The sequence below is a fragment of the Octopus bimaculoides genome, chromosome 15 (genome assembly GCF_046866305.1).
Source record: "Octopus bimaculoides isolate indiv1 chromosome 15, ASM4686630v1, whole genome shotgun sequence".
Lineage (NCBI taxonomy): Eukaryota > Metazoa > Mollusca > Cephalopoda > Octopoda > Octopodidae > Octopus > Octopus bimaculoides.
This window is the reverse complement of record NC_142942.1, coordinates 58,856,276-58,878,775: the sequence shown is the minus strand read 5'-3', so window position 1 is coordinate 58,878,775 and position 22,500 is coordinate 58,856,276. Positions and strand designations below refer to the sequence as shown.

The 22,500-nt window shown below is 37.0% G+C and overlaps 1 protein-coding gene and 1 long non-coding RNA gene across 3 annotated transcripts in view; one reads left to right on the top strand and one right to left on the bottom strand.

The window, feature by feature from the left end:
- The first annotated feature begins 8,831 nt into the window (after nucleotides 1-8,831).
- On the top strand, nucleotides 8,832-10,293 carry LOC149132552 (uncharacterized). Its single transcript, XR_016244492.1, has 2 exons — nucleotides 8,832-9,302; nucleotides 10,039-10,293. It is a non-coding gene; the product is annotated as an uncharacterized LOC149132552 (long non-coding RNA).
- LOC106870740 (tRNA (guanine-N(7)-)-methyltransferase non-catalytic subunit wdr4) overlaps nucleotides 9,643-22,500 on the bottom strand; it is a 1,059,977-nt gene continuing 1,047,119 nt past the window's right edge. For both annotated transcript variants that reach the window (XM_052973384.2, XM_052973385.2), the window contains 3 exons: nucleotides 22,172-22,376; nucleotides 10,931-11,015; nucleotides 9,643-10,106 (listed from right to left, as the gene is read on the bottom strand). In XM_052973384.2, coding sequence (XP_052829344.1) covers nucleotides 9,925-10,106; nucleotides 10,931-11,015; nucleotides 22,172-22,376 — 472 coding nt within the window. In that variant the 3' untranslated portion in view covers nucleotides 9,643-9,924. The remainder of the gene's footprint in view (nucleotides 10,107-10,930; nucleotides 11,016-22,171; nucleotides 22,377-22,500) is intronic.

Sequence of the window (22,500 nt, the reverse complement as noted above, 5' to 3'; positions counted from 1 at the left end):
GTATATGTGTGTGTGTATTAATGTTTGTTTTTATTACATAAAAACAATTTTTACAGTAATCTGAAAAATTACTCAATACTTCTTGAAGAGTATATATTTATTATTCTTTATCAAAAATAATATTGACAGTGACTGAAGGTTTGGCCAACTAAGTCATCATTGGACTGTATCTATGTGTGTGTGTGTATACATAAATATGCATATATACATCCATATTTATGTAGTATATTCACATAAATAAATGCACACGTACATGCAGATGTATACAAATATATGAATGTATAAAATGTAAATGAAATACTGATATATAAATACAATAATGAATGTGTGAAAGTTAAATGTAATTCCCAATTGTTGATTAAGATTGAACTCACAGAGTGAGGACTGATGATACTTAATGCTGGAAATGGAAATATTTGAATTTTTAAATATTTATTTTAATTATATTTATTCCTATTAATAATCAATGATGTTTTCATTTTCTAAAATTTCAACAACAATTTTCACTAATTAGGCTCTGAGATAAAAAAAAATTAATAAATATATAAATTAATAGCAAATAAATAAAAACAGAAATGGAAGAAAAATTGTAGAAAAATATTAAATTTATTACATAATTGATTAATTATTATTAGTGTAGTTACATCTGTTGTTGTTGTCTGGAGAGAAAGAGAATTTTCATTGTACATATCATGTTTCATGATTACTTAACCAGATCGGGGTTTCAAATCTGTGTACTTCCCCATATGTTGCTGTCGCTGTTATTCCTTTATTGTAAAGGGGCGTGGCTTAATGGTGAGGATGATCGACTCATGATTGCAAGGCTGTCAGTTCAATTCCCAGCAACACATTGCGGCCTTGAGCAAGACTCTTTATTCCACGTTGCTCCAGTCCACTCAGCTGGCAAAAACGAGTTGTATCTGTAGTTCAGAGGATAAGCTTTGTTACACTCTGTGTCATGCTGAATCTCCCTGAAAACTACATTAAGGATACACATGTCTGTGGAGTACTCGGCTACATGGTGATAATTCCACATTTTTTCGTTCGTCGTTTGATCGTACGTTCGTTCGTTCGTACGTTCGTTCGTTCATCCGTCCGTCCGTCCGTCCGTACGTTCTTTCGTTCTTAATTACATACCCTTGTCGTCCTGAGTGACAGTGCCAGTTCCAGTTATGGCTGGGTGATTTTTGGCTTTCTTTTGCCTCCAGGGGTCATTTCTGATTAAGCAAACGTATGACCAAAGGTTTTTTTTATTTATGACCATCTTATCTTTATCTTTTGCTTGTTTCAATCATTGGACTGTGGCCATGTTGGAGCAATTTGAAGAGTTTTACTTGAACAGGTTGGCCACAATACTTACTTTCTAAGTCTGGCGCTTGTTATAGCATTCTCTTTTGTTGAGCTGTTAAATTACAGAGCCATAAACAAACTGACACTAGTTGTCAAGTGATGAGCGGATAAAGGCTGGCACAAAGATACACAAACACATCCATATTTATGTAGATACACATACATACAATGGACAACTTTCAGTTTCCATCTACCAAATCCACTCACAAAACTTTGGTTGGCCTGGAGCTATAGAAGAGGACACATGCGCAAGATGCCACACAGTGGGACAGAACATGAAACTATATGGTTGCAGTACAAATCTTTCGTTCGTTCGTTCGTTCGTACGTAGGTTCGTTCTTTCGTGCGTACGTACGTTCATTTCTTCGTTCGTTCGTTGGTTAGTTCTTTCGTTCGTTTGTGCGTACGTTCATTCGTACGTACGTTCGTTCGTTCATTCGTACGTACGTTCGTTCGTTCATTCGTACGTACGTTCGTTCGTTCATTCGTACGTACGTTCGTTCGTTCATTCGTCCGTTCGTATGTACGTTCGTTCGTTCTTTCATACGTACGTACGTATATTCGATCGTTCGTTCGTTCGTTCATCCGTCCGTCCGTACGTACGTTCTTTCGTTCTTAATTACATATGTTCGTTCGTTCGTTCGTACGTAGGTTCGTTCTTTCGTACGTACGTACGTTCATTTCTTCGTTGGTTCGTTTGTATGTACGTTCTTTCGTTCGTACGTACTTGTGTACGTTCTTTCGTTCGTACGTACTTGTGTACGTTCGATCGTTCGTTCGTTCGTCCGTACGAACATACGTTCATACGTTCGCTCATACGTACGTACGTATATTCGTCCGTCCGTACGTATATTCGTCCGTCCGTTCGTTCGTACGTATATTCGTCCGTCCGTTCGTTCGTTCGTTCGTACGTATATTCGTTCGTTCGATCGTACGTACTTATGTACGCTTGTTCGTTCGTTCGTACGTTCGTTCGTTCGTACGTACGTACGTTCGTTCGTTCGTTCTTTCGATCGATCGAACGTTCTTTCTTTGATTCGTTCGTGCGTACTTACGTTCGTTCGTTCGTACTTTCGTTCGTTCGTAAGTACGTTCAGTCACTCGTTCCTTCGTACGTAAGTACGTTCGTTTGTTCCGTTCGTTCCTTCGTTCGTACGTACGTTCATTTCTTCGTTCATTTGTGCGTTCGTAATTACATATGTTCGTTAGTTCGGTCGCTCGTTCCTTCGTACGTAGGTTCGTTCTTTCGTTCGTTCGTACGTACGTTCATTTCTTCGTTGGTTCGTTCGTTGGTTCATTCTTTCGTTCGTTTGTTTGTACGTACGTTCTTTCGTTCGTACGTACTTATGTATGTTCGTTCGTCCGTCCGTCCGTTCGTTCGTACGTACGTTCATACGTTCGTTCGTACGTACGTACGTTCGTTCATACGTACGTACGTATATTCGTTCGTTCGTACGTACGTACGTTCATTCGTTCGTTCGTTCGTTCGATCGTATGTTCGTTCGTTCATACGTCCGTACGTACGTACGTTCTTAATTACATATATTCGTTCGTTCGTTCGTTCGTACGTAGGTTCGTTCTTTCCTACGTACGTACGTACGTACTTTCATTTCTTCTTTCGTTCGTTTGTTTGTACGTACGTTCTTTCGTTCGTACGTACTTATGTACGTTCGGTCGTTCGTCCGTACGAACGTACGTTCATACGTTCGCTCATACGTATATTCGTCCGTCCGTACGTATATTCGTTCGTTCGTTCGTTCGTACGTACTTATGTACGTTCGTTCGTTCGTTCTTTCGATCGATCGTTCTTTCTTTGGTTCGTTCATTCGTTCGTGCGTACTTACGTTCGTTCGTTCGTACATACGTATGTACATTCGTTCAGTCGCTCGTTCCTTCGTACGTAAGTACGTTCGTTTGTTCGTTCGTTCGTACGTGCGTACGTTCATTCGTTCGTTCGTTCGTACGTACGTACGTATATTCGTCCGTCCGTTCGTACGCTCGTTCGTTCGATCGATCGAACGTTCTCTCTTTGGTTCGTTCATTCGTTCGCGCCTACTTACGTTCGTTCGTTCAGTCGCTCGTTCCTTCGTTCGTACGTTCGTTCGTTCATCCGTCCGTCCGTACGTTCTTTCGTTCTTAATTACATATGTTCGTTCGTTCGTACGTAGGTTCGTTCTTTCGTACGTATGTACGTTCATTTGTTTGTACGTACGTTCTTTCGTTCGTACGTACTTATGTACGTTCGATCGTTCGTTCGTTCGTCCGTACGAACGTACGTTCATACGTTCGCTCATACGTACGTACGTATATTCGTCCGTCCGTATATTCGTCCGTCCGTCCGTTCGTTCGTACGTGCGTTCATTCGTTCGTTCGTTCGTACGTACGTTCATACGTTCGTTCGTACGTACGTTCATTCGTTCGTTCATACGTACGTACGTATATTCGTACGTTCGTTCGATCGATCGAACGTTCTTTCTTTGGTTCGTTTATTCGTTCGCGCCTACTTACGTTCGTTCGTTCAGTCGCTCGTTCCTTCGTACGTAAGTATGTTCGTTCCTTCGTTCGTACGTACGTTCATACGTTCGCTCATACGTATATTCGTCCGTCCGTACGTATATTCGTCCGTTCTTTCGTTCGTTCGTTCGTACGAGCGTTCGTTCGTTCGTACTTATGTTCGTTCGTTCGTTCGTTCTTTCGATCGATCGAACGTTCTTTCTTTGGTTCGTTCATTCGTTCGTGCCTACTTACGTTCGTTCAGTCGCTCGTTCCTTCGTACGTAAGTACGTTCGTTTGTTCCATTCGTTCCTTCGTTCGTACGTGCGTACGTTCATTCGTTCGTTCGTTCGTTCGTTCATACGTACGTACGTATATTCGTCCGCCCGTTCGTACGCTCGTTCGTTCGATCGATCGAACGTTCTTTCTTTGGTTCGTTCATTCGTTCGCGCCTACTTACGTTCGTTCAGTCGCTCGTTCCTTCGTTCGTTCATTTGTTCGTTCGTCGTTTGATCGTACGTTCGTTCGTACGTTCGTTCGTTCGTTCATCCGTCCGTCCGTCCGTCCGTACGTTCTTAATTACATATGTTCGTTCGTTCGTACGTAGGTTCGTTCTTTCGTACGTATGTACGTTCATTTCTTCTTTCGTTCGTTGGTTAGTTTTCGTTCATTTGTTTGTACGTACGTTCTTTCGTTCGTACGTACTTATGTACGTTCGATCGTTCGTTCGTACGTTCATACGTTCGCTCATACGTACGTACGTATATTCGTCCGTCCGTTCGTTCGTACATGCGTTCATTTGTTCGTTCGTGCGTACGTATATTCGTTCGTTCGATCGTACGTACTTATATTCGTTCGTTCGATCGTACGTACTTATGTACGTTCGTTCGTTCGTTCGTACGTACGTTCGTTCGTTCGTACGTACGTTCGTTCGTTCGTTCGTTCGGTCGCTCGTTCCTTCGTACGTAGGTTCGTTCTTTCGTTTGTTTGTACGTACGTTCTTTCGTTCGTACGTACTTATGTATGTTCGTTCGTCCGTCCGTCCGTTCGTTCGTACGTACGTTCATTCGTTCGTTCGATCGATCGAACGTTCTTTCTTTGGTTCGTTTATTCGTTCGCGCCTACTTACGTTCGTTCGTTCGTTCAGTCGCTCGTTCCTTCGTACGTAAGTACGTTCGTTCCTTCGTTCGTACGTACGTTCGTTTGTGCGTTCCTTCGTTCGTACATACGTACGTACGTTCGTTCGTGCGTTCCTTCGTTCATCAGTCCGTACGTACGTACGTTCTTAATTACATATGTTCGTTCGTTCGTACGAAGGTTCGTTCTTCTGTACGTACGTACGTTCATTTCTTCTTTCATTCGTTGCTTAGTTCTTTCGTTCGTTTGTTTGTACGTACGTTCTTTCGTTCGTACGTAGGTTCGTTCTTTCGTTCGTACGTACTTATGTACGTTCGTTCGTTCGTCCGTACGTTCATACGTTCGCTCATACGTATATTCGTTCATTCGTTCGTTCATACGTATATTCGTTCGTTCTTTCGATCGATCGAACGTTCTTTCTTTGGTTCGTTCATTCGTTCGTTCGTACGTACGTATGTACGTTCGTTCGTTCGTTCAGTCGCTCGTTCCTTCGTACGTAAGTACGTTCGTTAGTTCCGTTCGTTCCTTCGTTCGTACGTACGTTCATTTCTTTGTTCGTTCGTAGTTACATATGTTCGTTCGTTCTTTCTTTCGATCGATCGAACATTCTTTCTTTGGTTCGTTCGTTCGTACGTACTTATGTACGTTCGTGTTCGCTCATACGTACGTACGTATATTCGTCCGTCCGTTCGTTTGTTCGGTCTTTCGTACGTGCGTTCATTCATACGTATATTCGTTCGTTCCATCGTACGTACTTATGTACGTTCGTTCGTTCGTTCTTTCTTTCGATCGATCGAACATTCTTTCTTTGGTTCGTTCGGTCGCTCGTTCTTTCCTACGTTCGTACGTAGGTTCGTTCGCACGTACGTACGTTCATTTCTTCGTTCGTTGGTTCATTCTTTCGTTTGTTTGTTTGTACGTACGTTCTTTCGTTCGTACGTAATTATGTATGTTCGTTCGTCCGTTCGTTCGTACGTACGTACGTTCATTTCTTCTTTCGTTCGTTGGTTAGTTCTTTCGTTCGTACGTACTTATGTACGTTCGATCGTTCGTTCGTTCGCTCATACGTATATTCGTCCGTCCGTACGTATATTCGTCCGTACATGCGTTCATTCGTACGTACTTATGTACGTTCGTTCGTTCTTTCTTTGGTTCGTTCATTCGTTCAGTCGCTCGTTCCTTCGTACGTTTGTTCCGTTCGTGCGTACGTACGTTCATTTCTTTGTTCGTTTGTGCGTTCGTAGTTACATATGTTCGTTCGTTCGTTCGTTCGTTCTTTCTTTCGATCGATCGAACATTCTTTCTTTGGTTCGTTCGTAGGTTCGTTCTTAATTACATATGTTCGTTCGTTCATTCGTACGTAGGTTCGTTTCTTCGTTCGTTGGTTGGTTGGTTAGTTCTTTCGTTCGTTTGTCTGTACGTACGTTCTTTCGTTCGTATGTACTTATGTATGTTCGTGTTCGCTCATACGTACGTACATATATTCGTCCGTCCGTTCGTTCGTTCAGTCGCTCGTCCCTTCGTACGTAAGTACGTTCGTTCGTACGTTCATTTCTTCGTTCATTTGTGCGTTCGTAGTTACATATTTTCGTTCGTTCGTTCTTTCGATCGATCGAACATTCGTTCGGTCGCTCGTAAGTACGTTCGTTCGTTCGTTCATCCGTCCGTCCGTCCGTCCGTACGTTCTTAATTACATATGTTCGTTCGTTCGTACGTAGGTTCGTTCTTTCGTACGTATGTACGTTCATTTCTTCTTTCGTTCGTTGGTTAGTTTTCGTTCATTTGCTTGTACGTACGTTCTTTCGTTCGTACGTACTTATGTACGTTCGATCGTACGTTCATACGTTCGCTCATACGTACGTACGTATATTCGTCCGTCCGTTCGTTCGTACATGCGTTCATTCGTGCGTACGTATATTCGTTCGTTCGATCGTACGTACTTATATTCGTTCGTTCGATCGTACGTACGTACTTATGGACGTTCGTTCGTTCGTTCGTTCGTACGTACGTTCGTTCTTTCGATCGAACATTCTTTCTTTGGTTCGTTCGTTCGTACTTTCGTTCGTTCGGTCGCTCGTTCCTTCGTACGTAGGTTCGTTCTTTCGTTTGTTTGTACGTACGTTCTTTCGTTCGTACGTACTTATGTATGTTCGTTCGTCCGTCCGTTCGTACGTACGTTCATACGTTCGTTCATTCGTTCGTTCGATCGATCGATCGAACGTTCTTTCTTTGGTTCGTTTATTCGTTCGCGCCTACTTACGTTCGTTCGTACGTAAGTACGTTCGTTCCTTCGTTCGTTCGTTCGTGCGTTCCTTCGTTCATCAGTCCGTACGTACGTACGTTCTTAATTACATATGTTCGTTCGTTCGTACGAAGGTTCGTTCTTTCGTTGCTTAGTTCTTTCGTTCGTTTGTTTGTACGTACGTTCTTTCGTTCGTACGTAGTTTCGTTCGTACGTACTTATGTACGTTCGTTCGTTCGTCCGTACGTTCATACGTTCGCTCATACGTATATTCGTTCGTTCGTACGTGCGTTCATTCGTTCGTTCATACGTATATTCGTTCGTTCTTTCGATCGATCGAACGTTCTTTCATTCGTTCGTTCGTACGTTCATTTCTTTGTTCGTTTGTGCGTTCGTAGTTACATATGTTCGTTCGTTCTTTCTTTCGATCGATCGAACATTCTTTCTTTGGTTCGTTCGTTCGTACGTACTTATGTACGTTCGTGTTCGCTCATACGTACGTACGTATATTCGTCCGTCCGTTCGTTTGTTCGGTCTTTCGTACGTGCGTTCATTCATACGTATATTCGTTCGTTCCATCGTACTTATTTATGTACGTTCGTTCTTTCTTTCGATCGATCGAACATTCTTTCTTTGGTTCGTTCGGTCGCTCGTTCTTTCCTACGTTCGTACGTAGGTTCGTTCGCACGTACGTACGTTCATTTCTTCGTTCGTTGGTTCATTCTTTCGTTTGTTTGTTTGTACGTACGTTCTTTCGTTCGTACGTAATTATGTATGTTCGTTCGTTCGTACGTACGTACGTTCATTCGTTCGTACGTACTTATGTACGTTCGATCGTTCGTTCGTTCGCTCATACGTATATTCGTCCGTCCGTACGTATATTCGTCCGTACATGCGTTCATTCGTTCATACGTTCGTTCAGTCGCTCGTTCTTTCGTACGTTTGTTCCGTTCGTGCGTACGTACGTTCGTTTGTGCGTTCGTAGTTTCATATGTTCGTTCGTTCGTTTGTTCGTTCTTTCTTTCGATCGATCGAACATTCTTTCTTTGGTTCGTTCTTTCGTTCGTTCGTTCGTTCGTTCTTTCTTTCGATCGATCGAACATTCTTTCTTTGGTTCGTTCTTAATTACATATGTTCGTTCGTTCATTCGTACGTAGGTTCGTTAGTTCTTTCGTTCGTTTGTCTGTACGTACGTTCTTTCGTTCGTACGTACTTATGTATGTTCGTGTTCGCTCATACGTACGTACAGTCGCTCGTACGTTCATTTCTTCGTTCATTTGTGCGTTCGTAGTTACATATTTTCGTTCGTTCGTTCGTTCTTTCGATCGATCGAACATTCGTTCGGTCGCTCGTTCTTTCGTACGTAAGTACGTTCGTTCGTTCGTACGTACGTACATTCATTTCTTCGTTTGTTTGTTTGTACGTACGTTCTTTCGTTCGTACGTAATCATGTATGTTCGTTCGATCGAACGTTCTCTCTTTGGTTTGTGCGTTCGTTCATTCTTCCGTCCATCCGTTCGCAGTTACATATGTTCGTTCTTTATTTCAATCGATCGGTCGTTCCTTCGTACGTTAGTACGTAGGTTCGTTCTGTCGTACGTACGTTCATTCATTCGCTCGTTCGTATATATACATATACATATAAAAGATAATAAGAGTGAAGAAACTACAGAAGGCTTGTTACATGGTTAAAGTATATATTTAAATTGTCAGAAAAATGTTATAAAATTTTTTTGGTATATAAACATTGTATTTGGAGAAATAACTGGTTTCGTGTTGTCTTTTCAAATTTCTCTATATAATTTAATATAATTCTGACATAATTTAAATATATACTTTAACCATGTAACACAATCCTTCTGTAGTTTTTTCACTCTTATTATCTTTTATACATCCAGCCACGTTCTTTCACACATCAACTATCTCACACACATATATATATTTATTTATAGTTTCAGTTTACAGCTGCGGCCATGATGATGCACCACCGTGTTACTACACTGTTATTACAGGGAGCCTCTTACATTATGTGGCACTTGGTGAAGAATGGAGTTTGATTTAGCAACCCTCCTGCTGCGAGGTAGGTTCATCTGGGACTCTCGATAGGAAAGGTCCATCTTTGATTTAAAAACTCGTACATCTACTTTGTGCAGATTCCTCATTTATTTTTATAAATATATTTATATATATGTATTAATTTATATATATTTATTTATACATGGATATGTATTTATATATAGATATATAAATACATATTTATATGAATATATATATATATAAATACATATAGTTATATATATATAATATATGTATTTATATATAGTTATATATAAATACATATATGTATTTATATATACATATTTATATACATATATATCTATATAATGGTTGAACAATAAATAATACAATTAACCATAAAATTATTCTCATTGTTATGATTATTAATAACGAGAACGAGAACGAAACTTTTATTTGTCAAATACAACGAAATGTTGAACAGGAAATGGGAACCAGAGTAAAGTTAAATGGAACATAAAAAAGACAAAGGGCCAAACATAATAATGTTTGGATTGAAACTAAAGATAGAAAAAGTACAAAATAGGTGGAAAATAAATGCATGATAAGACATGAAAGTTTTGTGTGAGACCAAAAGCTCTTTCACCTGTACCAAAAACACTTGTAATATCTGAGAACTCTGCTGCTTATTCCATTTTGGCTACTTTAGCTGATGGTTCCTTTGCAGAGTCTTCAGACAGTTTCCCCTCTGATTGGCTTGGCTTCTGTTTCTTTTTCATCTGCTGCTCTTTCCGCTTCAGGTAATCAAGCGTATTATCAACCCGGCTTTTTGCTAAGGCTTTAGTCCAACACGGAACATCAAGCGACTCTGCATCCATTGAAGATATCAGGAAAAAAGAAGAGGAAAAAAACAATCAGAACTCATAAAAATATGTTATTTCATGTGGCTGTGAATTACAATGGTACGATTTATTATGTAGAAATAATGTATATGTTTGTTTTTTTCTACCCTTAAACCTTATTTTGGTTATCTGAGGAATAAAAAAAAGAAAGAACCCACAGATGTAGGGTTTAGGGATATTCTCGGTGGTTCCATCATCCAAAGTGGCTCTTAAGAATTTATATAACACCTCAATGCAATGATGAGCTGAATTGAAATTCCTCAGAGCTTAAGTACAAACTGGTAAACAAAAACAAAAAAACTCCATTGATATTATCCTTAAAGAGAAGAAACCAAAGCTGTTGTATTTTGGAATGTGATGATAAACACAAAGACAGTTTATAAATACTTTGAGGATTTCTTTAAAAGGTTTCATTTAATTTAGCAGCACCAATTTTTCCCAAATTAACCATAGTCACCAGCACAGAATATATATTTGATGTTGATAAAACAGAAGAATGGGGAATAAATCAGAGGATTATGGTTCTGTTCCTCAATACAAACAGTTCTTGCTGTAAGTATATTGTTCTAAAGCAGCATCAAAACAAGGATTCTTGAAATCCAGGATAAACTAGCAATTGTTCTGTTCTAAGGCTCAGAAAGTGAGGTTTTAGTTATCAAAAGGAATAGCAATCTCCAATCACAAACTGACCATTTTATTATGATGCCATAACAATTGGAGCAGCCACAGTAACAATGCACATTCTACAACAACTATAATAATGGTAACAACTGAAGCATAACAAATATACCTTTAAAGAAATCCCAGTCTTCAGAGAGAGTTTTCTGAATCTGAAGAACTTCCTTTGACAGAGAACTGACTTCCAATTCTTTTATCTAAAATTTGAACAGAAATATAAAAAAAAAGTCAAACATTTAAGAAATTAATCAATAATGGATCTTTGTTTTCACAAACATCAGACCACAGAAGGATTTTAAATAGCTACGGGGTGTATAGAGAAGAGAGTCTATGAGACTAGTTAGTATAGGAATGGACTGTATAGATATGGTATAACATTAGAGTAGAATATATAAGGCTGCGTCGTATATGAAGGAAGAGACATAGAGTAACAATAGAAAGTATAATCATGACTAAATTGTGAAAATAACGTTGGCAGGGATGTTAGAGCATTGTTTAGAGCGTCTCGTTTCAGTTGTTCTGATTCTCAATGCACTGAGTTCAAATCCTGTCAAAGCCAACTTTGCTTTCCATCGTTTTAAATTTTTTTGTGGTGTCTGTGGGGAGGGTGTGATAAGAAAAATGACCAATTGAGGATGATGGTTTGACAGAATCATTACATCAGACAGAATGCCTCACAGTAATGGTTCCAGCTCTTTGAATTCTGATGGTAAACACTACAATGACAATGGTGTCATGCTATTGCAACCGTTGTCTTTTGTCTGATCAACATTGGCGACATAGCTAGGTCTTCCAGAAAACTACCTTGCCGAAGTTTGCATCTTAGGGAGGAACTTTCTCATTGCAGAAATTTATACTCAGACATGAATGACAGTGGTTCTATGTCGAGAAAATATTGGATTGTTCTTCCCAATGTTATTTAGAGAAGGCACATGGCTTAGTGGTCAGGATATTTGTCTCATGATCATAAAGTCATGAGTTCAATCCCTGGTGGCATATCGTGTCCTTGAGCAAGACACTTTATTTCATGTGGCCCCAATTCACTCAGCTAGAAAAAAATGAGTTATACCTGTAATTCAAAGGGCCATCCTTGTCACATTGTGTGTCAAGTTGAATCTCTTTAAGAACTACATAAAGGTCATGCATGTCTGTGGAGTACTCAGCCACTTATATGTTAATTTCATGAGTAGGCTATTCAGAAGACAGGATCAAATGGAACCTTCATTTTTGTAACTGATGGAGTTTTTTTTCCAATGTTATTTGAATTAACACAAAAATATTTTTATTGTAGTGTTTTATTGTGTTATATGTAGCTCTATTTTTCCTACACAACTTTTGTCAATCATTTTTTAAATTAGAATAAATTTTACCTTTTTTTTTTTCCGACATTTGACAATGGTGAGCCAACCAGACAAAAAAAACAAAACAAAAATACAAAAAACAAATTTATCTCATGACAACCAAGTAAGATCGAAAATTTTGGCCAGACTGGTAGTTGTCTTCAGAATTTCAGGAGCAAGGTGGATTGTATGGTTTAATATGGAATGGATAAGCACACACACACACAAGCAAAAACCGCTGATTTTATTAGTCTAAGTGATAAAACAGAAAGTTATTGGTTGAACTCAAACTTTATTTTCTTAGATTACTAATCTAATACTGAATTTATGTCACATGAAATAACAATTTTGAAAGTTAAAAGTCAACTTCTTCGCTTTTCAACAATAAGATTAAATCCATTTCAAACAGAAAACAATGAGTGTGTGTGTGTATTCGTTACTAGCAATGAAAGTAATATTAGTTCAAACTAGCAACCAAGATGTCACATGTAAAGAATATATACAGTTGAAAGCCTTCTAAACTGCAATATTTATATCAAGAAAGCATCTCTTTTTAATGTATAGTGTTAAAAAAAAGACAGAAATACATCAGCTGATCTGGTATCAAATAAAAAGCACTCATTACACTCTATAAAGTGGTTGGCATTAGGAAGGGCATCCTTGTGTGGCCCTTGACCATACCAGCTCCAGTTAAACTGTCCAACCCATGCTAGCATAGAAAATGGACATTAAATGATGAATCTATATGACAAGATCTCTTGAGATGAAAAGTATGTTTGACTTTCAATCATGTATGTGTGTATGTATACATATACACATATATACAGTATTATATATCCATTATGGTAATTATGTAACCTGGCACTCTTCAGAGGTAGTTGTTATGGAATATGACGATATATACACACTCACACATACTAGCAGCAGAGAAGGTTGTAAAGAAAGTGTAATTGCTAGAATAAGAATAGGATGGAGAAAGTTGAGAGGACTTTTACTTCTGTTGGCAATGAAAGGTTTTTCTCTCTGAGTGAAGGGAAGATTGTATGATGCACGTGTAGGAACTGCAATGCTGCATGGTAGTGAGATGTGGGCCTGGGATGTGGAGGACATGTCAAGGCTGGAGAGGAATGAAGCTGGTATGCTCCACTGGACATGTGATGTCAGTGAGCATGTACAACAGAGCACTGGTGTATTGAGAGAGAGAAGTTCCAATCTGTTTTAGCAAGGATTCACCTGCATGAGTGCTGCTATGTGACATTGGTACAAGTGCTTTTTATGTGGCACTGGCACAAGACTCTTGCAGGCCAATCCCCTTCATCAGCAGCAGTGGCATTAACACTTCTGGAGGATGGGTCTGCTTGAGGACAGCAGATATCTCGGTCCTTTGTCATCTCCCCCCATAAAGTTCAGTGTCCTCAGGTTGTCCTTCAATATTTTATTCCATGTCTTCCTGGGTTTCCCTCTTCCACAAGTTTCATCCCCTTTGATTGACTGGCACTTCTTTATGGCGCTGTCCATATCCATCCTCATCACATGACCAAACCAGCACAGTCGCATCTCTTGCACTCTGCATCTAATTCCTCTTGTGCCTAACTTTTCTCTCTGTTGCACATGTACACTTACGTTACGCATCCAGCAGAACATACCAGCTTCTTTCCTCTCTATATATACATACACATATTTATGTATATGTATGTTTTATTTAAATGGAATAAAAGTGAAATACACATTTGAAATATATTTACTAAAAGTTTTACAAATCAATAAAAAAAGTTCGCAAGTAAAATTGTAGTATGTTTTTGTTTTCTGTTTTTAATAAATTCATTTATCAAAGTTTAGTTTCAAAGAGGTTTCCTGTAAACTAGAGAGAGAGGGTGTGAGTGCAACATGGTTTGTTATATTATGATTATGACTGTCAATATGTAATGAAAAGCCAAAGGAGAAAGCTCTATAATGAATGGAAATGCGTAAGAAAAATAATGATGTACAACTCACTAATCATTAATATATATACATACAGGTGAGTCCTTAAATGAGCATGCATACATCTGCAATTACACACACACCTATATATCTATACACATACACACATATATATTTATGTATATACATATAGATAAACATATAGATATAGACACATGTATGTGAATGCTTATGATGTATGTAATAAAAGAAAATGAGAATACATATTTATACACTGAGAAACACAACAAAAACATGAAAATACCCCAAAAACAGTCTTTACAGAGACATTTGCTCATCACATCCGTCTACAGTTCTTCACACACACAAACAAACAAACATAAGCACATACACAAATCTGCAATAAGTACCATTGTCTTTTCATCAAGAAACCAGCTCAACAAGGGAGGCATTCCACTTGTCCATAATTTTCACTTTCTTAAAACCTATTGATAGTTGAAAACAGAAACGCTAACAAAAAACTGCGAGGAAAACCACACAAAATCTTCTTTAAACGCTGGTGATTCAGGTTCCATGCTGGTTGTGTTATTTGTAACAAAGGGTCTTTCACCACAGACTCCATTGTTGTGTAGGAAACTCCTCTTCAACTGCCTACTTAAGTGTCTGGTTTATAGGTGTGTTTTTCTTGTCAGTTTGTGTGCGTGTGTTTTTAATATATACATATGTATGCATATATGTGTGTGTCTATGTATTTATGTATATATATGTATGTATTTATATATATATATATATATGTACATATATATGTATGTGTGTGTATATATATATATATATATATATATATATATATATATATATATATATATATATATATATATATATGTATTTATATATATATATATATACACACACATATATTTATGTATTATACATAAATATACATGTATACATAAATATACATGTATATATATGTATGTTTATATACATGTATTTACGTGTGTATGTATTACTTTTTCATGTTTATGCTATACCATGACAAGCTTACTACTTTGAAACATTCTAGAATTTTTCAAAATAGTCAAACAAAAAAAAACTTAAACCAACAACAACAACTACAAGACACAAAGAAAGTAACAACAACAATAATTAAAGAAAATCAAACATCCACAACAAACAAGAGAAAAGTTTCAAAAAGCAAGACAAAAGGCCCAAGGCACTTTTAATTGACGATCTGACATAATGCTACCTGAATTAAGCACATGTCAGAAGTAAGGACTTGGTGAATTTTCTATGTCCACTTCACCAATAAAAATAATAACATATACTTCATCGTGCATGTACCTGCCTTGTCTTTGCTGGGTATTTATATTTTTCCAATGACAATTCACCAGCCACTTGGCACACACTGCATGAAAATGTCAAGGCCATTCTTTGGCCCACTTGACGCACATTGAATAGGTTAGTAGTAGACATTTATCTATCAGTAATTGGAATTATGAGATAAGATTTTAAAAGACAGCAATGAAAAGAATAAGAAGAAACATGCAACAGAGAAGAAGAAGGACGTGAGGAAGAAAGAGAAAGAGATGCTACCATGTTTAAGTGTCCAAGCAAGGAGCATTTCAAAAACAAATGACTTAAGGCTATTCTCTGCTAAACCATTGTTTCTTTTCATGCGATGGAGTAAATTACACACAGAGATACACACATAGAAAAGTGCACTTAAACACAAGTATACACAACCAGGAAAGCACACAGATCCATGAACATTTATACAAGAGTATACAGCATATATATACACACACACCAACATATATGCACACACAGGTGCACAGGCATTCACACATATACACTTGCATACACAAACACACAAATATAAACACATTTAAACACACAAGCAGAAAGATATATAGATTCAGGAAAATGTATGCTAGTATACACACTCACATTCGCAAAATACATCTACATATAGTGTGTGCGTGTGTGTGTATGTATATATATATATATATATATACGCACATATGCATACAGGTAGGTGATAAATGCCAACAAACAAACTCTTGGCCCTTGAGTCACTCTGTTGCTTCTGCTAAATATTAATCTCTCTTTCTTTTTCTCTCTGGATACACACACACACTATAAGCATGTATAAACACACATGCACACGCACACATATATACATGCATATATATATATATATATACACACACACACACACAGAGGCATACACCTATTCTTTTACTTGTTTCAGTCATTTAACTGGTGCCATGCTGGAGCACTACATTTTACTTGAAGAAATCGACCCCAGGACTTATTCTTTGTCAGCCTGGTACTTATTCTATTGGTCTCTTTTGCTGAATTGCTAATGTTACGGGGACATAAACGCAACAACACTGGTTGTCAAGCGATGGGGTGGGTGGGAGGTGACACAAAGACACACACATAAGTATATACATATATATATGACAGGCTCCTTTCAGTTTCCGTCTGCCAAATCCACTCACAAGAATTTGGTCTACCTGAGGCCATAATAGGTGACATTTGCCCAAGTTGCCACACAGTTGAACTGAACCCAGAACCATGGGGTTGGGAAGCAAGCTTCTTACCACACAGCCATGCCTGTACCTGTTCATAATATACACACACATATAGTGTGTGTTTGTGTGTGAATACATTTATTTATATGCACACATCTTTATACATTCTACACACATATATCTTTACACAGAAAAAACACATATTCACGTGTACAAACATACACACACATAGACAGAATTCCACACACACACATTGGTAAATTTTCATACCTTGGCATCTGAAGCAGCTGGAGATACGATAGTTTGACCAAAAGAACTGGCTATTGCAAGCAAAATTAAATATTGAAAAAGAATGCATTTGGCCAAATTAGGACATACAACAGTTTGACATAATAGCAACGATACACAGACTGACACTGACAGACACACATGTATATAAATAGGATGATCATGACCGAATCACTTTCCATCGTAAGTAGACCTAGGGTTTAACATTAGCAACAACAATGTCATCAGATGAATATGCGGAAGAAAAGGGGGGGGGGTGAGAAAGAGAGAGGATGAAAAGAAAGCGAGAAAACAAGGTATATATATATATATATATATAAAAAATGAAGTACGAGCAACACCAATCTTGGATTAATGAGTTCTTATTTACCAGTTCTTCTTCCCCACATCATTTCTAGCTTCAAAACGAGATTTACAAATTCTGATATGAGAGAAATAGAAATATTTCCATGTAACAATTCCAGAAGCTGGCATCATGCTATGGGGAGGTAAAGTTGCCAAATCAATAGCTTATGGAATTTCAGAGACCATATCTTTAAGAATTATTGCCATTGATCCTTTTTCTACTGATAATTGAATAATTAAACAAAAGAAACTAAACAACAACACAAAAAATATTTTTAAAAATAAAAGAAAGAATTATATTTAAACTGATTAAAAATTAGTTTAACCGAAAGGTGTTATTCGGCAATTTAAAGACTTGATATTTCCATGTTCATGATTTCTCTACCGGATTTTTTTCTCTTGTTATTTTCTTTTTGGAATGTGTCAAGTTATCAATAAAGAATTATTGATCTATTGATCAGTTATCTGATTTAAGAATCATAGTTGTAGTTCTTTTTGAGGTTTTTTTAAAAAGTTTATTTCATATATATATATGTGTGTGTGTGTGTATATATATATATATATATATATATATATATATATATATATATATACACACACACACACACACACACACACACACAAATATATTTATATCTGTATATACATATGTGTGTGCATATATATATATATATATATACACACATACATATATACTTACATATACACACACACGCACATACATATCTATATATACACACATACACACAAGTAGCCAGTTATTGTATATTTTATAATGGAAATGCTTCAACACTTATATAACACCAGGAAGAGGAAGGGGGGGATTGAAGTGGAATATTCCTCTGACATTGGTGATGTGTAGATATGAAACCATGTATTATAAAGATTGTGGAGTGAGTGTGTGTATATATGTATGTATGTAGTTATGTGTATATAAGCACAGGTGTGGCTGTGTGGTTAAGTTGTTTGCTAAGCAGCCATGTGGTTTTGGGTTCAGTTCCAATGTGTAGCATTTTGGACAAGTGTCTTTTCTTACAGCGCCATCCCTGGTTGACCAAAGCCTTGTGAGCACATTTGGTGAGCAGAAAGGGGAAGACTGTAAATGTGTGTGTGTGTGTGAAAGAGAGAGAGACAGGCAGAGAAGTAGAGAGAGAGAGAAGTAGAGAAAGGGCACATGTGTATGTTTGTGTGCTTGTTTATAGCTTGTCAAGCAAACAACAGAGAGAAAGGGGAAGAAAGAGAGAAAAGATGGAAGGAGGAGAAGAAAGAGAGAGAAGAGGAGGGACAAGGAATGAGGGGAGGAGACAGGAGGAGAGATAGTGAGAGGGAGAAGGGGGTGAGAGAGATTATAAAATGATTGGATAACTCAATGAAGAGAATTATCAAGATTATCATTAAAAAAAATTGAAACAGTTAACTCTCTCAGGAATTGAACCTACAACTTACTGTACAAATAGAATGTTGTCTATCTAGCAGTTCTATATTTGAGAAGAAAATAACAGCATGTAATGAAGCACATATGGAGGCATTTATTCCTGCCAATGGTATCTCATTATACTTGTGATGAAATCTCATCAGACATCAAAGACCTACTGTCAAAATCTGTTTGATTTATATGCCAAAAAGTGTACAGACCATTCCTGAAGCCACTTTATAAATAGCCTGAATGTTGACCGCTCTGTAGAGATTGGCTGGAGATGTGACAGAAATTCATGCCTCATGGCATTGCGATTTTGTGACAAATCTTAATATGTCTTTCAATTTTTTTCTCCCCATTTTCTCTGTGACACATCAAATGAGATACAAGAGGAATCTCACTTATAATTTGATGTGGTCTTATGCTTAAAAAAAGCAATGATAGTGTTTCAAGATTCAACCCCAGAGATTACTAATTCAGGAAAAAATATCTAACAGAATAAACCTGTGGGAGAATCAATAAGTAATCAGTTGCATCTGCTAGAAATAGCAGCCAAATTTCACTGCATATGACATCGATTCATCATTATCATTATAATGTCCACTTTTTCATGCTTGCTTGGGTCACACTGAGTTTATTAAGGTAAATTTTCTACAGCAGGATGCCTTTCCTGTTGCCAACCCTCACCTGATTCCAGGCAAAATAATATTTCCCCATGACCAGACATGTTTTTGCAATATATTGGAAATGAATGACACTTCTTGTATGACAGTGACTGTCATTTACATCTATCACACGAGTCCAAGACAAGGAAACACAAACCTCTACACACACACGATAGGCTTCTTTTCAGCTTCCGTCTACCAAATCCACTCACAAGGTTTTGGTCAGCCCGAGGCTATAGTAGAAGACACTTGCCCAAGGTGTCACACCGTGGAACTGAAACTGGAACCATGTGGTTGGTAAGCAAGCTACTTACCACACAGCCACGCCTGCTTAATGGCATTTCTTCAGGTAAGCTGGCTTAATTGGCAGTTCACTGGTCAAAATCTTTAGCACCATTTTGTCCATTTTTATGTTCCAATTGCCACAAGGTTGACTTTGCCGTTCATTCTTCCAGGGTAAATAAAATAAGTACCGGTTGCATACTGGGGTCGATGTAGTAGAGACGTTTATTATCATTGTTATTATTAGTAGTAGTACTAATAGTTACAAATAACTTGTTTTGGAATTAAAATCATACCAACATCAATTTTTCTCCTTCATCCTGACAGGTTGATTAAGATTAAATACCAGTTAGATATTGGGATTAATTTGATTGACTAATTACTTACTACTCCCCCTGGCACCAAATTTCTGTCCTTGTGCCTATTTCGCAAACGATTATTAGCTTGTATATTCTTCAGAATATGACCAAAGCAAAGTTAGAGAACTCAACACTGTAACAGTAAAATATAATGGTTGGCATGAAGATCTTGTGAGAGGGAAACGTATTTTATTTCATTTTTTAAATATAATTTAAAGTATTAAGTTCGTTATTGTTTAACTGGTCGCTTTAGTCTTTTGATTAAGAACCTTAAACACATGTACATAAACACATAAACACATATATATACATACAAGTGTATGTGTGTGTATATATATATATATATATATATATATATATATATATATATATATATATATATGTATGTCTGTTATGTGGCTCTCCTTGTTCCAGTTAATTTAATAAATCCATCATGTTTGTCCCTTTCGAATTTAATTAGACATCCTAATCCTGTATAATCTAATTAAGGCTCTTTGTGTCCCTAGAATTTAATTAAATCTCCTCGTCGTTCTACATAATTTAAAGCCACCTTGTCCTTTAGAATTTAATTAGATCACGCAGCTCTGCATAACTTACATAAACTTGCATATGATCTCTGAATATAATTAATTATAAACAGAACAGAACAGTATATATGTATGTATGTGTATATATACATATATATATATATATATGTATGTATATATATATATATATATATATATATATATATATGTATGTATATATATATATATATATATGTATGTGTATATATACATATATATATATATATATGTATATATATATATATATATATATGAGTGTATATACACATATATATATATGCATGAAAATATGTATGTGTGGCATATATATAATCATGTATGCTGTATGTGTGAGTGTGTGTGTATATATATATATGTGTGTGTGTATATATATTGTAGATATTTTTTATTATTTTCCTTAAACAAAAAAACATTACATGACAAAATATAAAGACAATCTTTAGAGTATTGTGTTATAAATTTGTCTTTAAGACAGGGCAATAATTAGGTTAAAATTTACAGTTATGTGTCTATAGACAAGCCTATAGTGATTGTCAAGCCCGTAGCCCTTTAAGCTATCACTTTATTTTGACAGTTTTAACTAGGAGTAAAAATCTGACGGAAAGAAATTATTTTTTTCCAAAATTTTTTTCCTTTTTATTATTTTGATATGTTAGTACAATTCAATTTTAATTTGAATCACTCTTTTTTTTTTTAATTTGGATTGTTTACAAGGATGATGATGCTGAGGATGATAGTAATGATGATGATGATGGTGGTGGTGGTGGTGATTATGATATTAACACTAATAGATTAAGTGTGATGAACACCTCCAGTCTTAGCTGCAAAATTAAATGTTAGTATGGAGAATACATTCAAAGACATGTACACACATACACACACACACACACACACACACACACAAATGCATATGCATACATACATGTATGGACATGTTCACAGCCACATAAATGTATACAACATGTGAAAAAAACCTGACAGAAGGTTCTGAATTCATTAATGTAGCGATGGACAAAGAATGGACTTTGAGATGGAGCCGAACCGTACAATGATGACAAAGTGATTTGGTGTTTTGCAGTTACCAAAACGCAAACATGTATTCTATGAGTCATAACTATACTCAAACCTCCCCCACACCCCACTTCTCTCTCTAAAGGACTTTTAGTCAAATATTCACATCTCCATCCAAATTTACAATATTTACTTAAAAACCAATTCGACTGAGCAAGTCAGTATTTTATGGTGAACGATACAACTGTAAGTCGTGGCAAATGACACGGTCATCATCGTTGTCATCATCATCATCAGCAGCAGTGGCATCATCATCATCATCATTATTGTTTTAATGTCAATATTCTTGTTGTTGACCCCCACCTGTTTCCAATCCAAAGAAATATTTTCCCCTGACCAGATATGATATAAACATCTCTATCATACATCACTTGTATAGATATGGTGACTGATAGAATAAGAGCAAGGCTTGAAAAAGAAAAAAATGGTGGGGTTGATTTCTTCAACTAAGATTCTTCAATGCAGTGCTCCAGCATGGGCACGGGCTGATGACTGAAACAAGTAAAAAATATAAGACAATACACTCTCTCTCTCTCTCTCTTATTAATGTAAATAAATACCTTGAATGTATCAGCATCCCCATCTTCAGGAAGATAGTTGAAGATAGCTACAGGTTTCTCTTGCAATGGAAGCAGAACCCAGAGAGAAGAATCTGGTCCGAACTGGACGTCCCAAGGCACACAGGGTAAGTTATGGTCATCCTGAAGACTAATGCAAAGTGTCTTTTCCTCTCTGGTGACTTTGTACACCTGAAGAACTGAGGAACTGCAAAACAATAGAAAAGAAGGTTTGTATTCCGAGGCCTTTGAACAGAAACATTGTCTTTGATATTCCGTTTGTGTCGACAACGAAAGGCTTTGTCTGAGTCAACGAGAGATGTTATTTATGT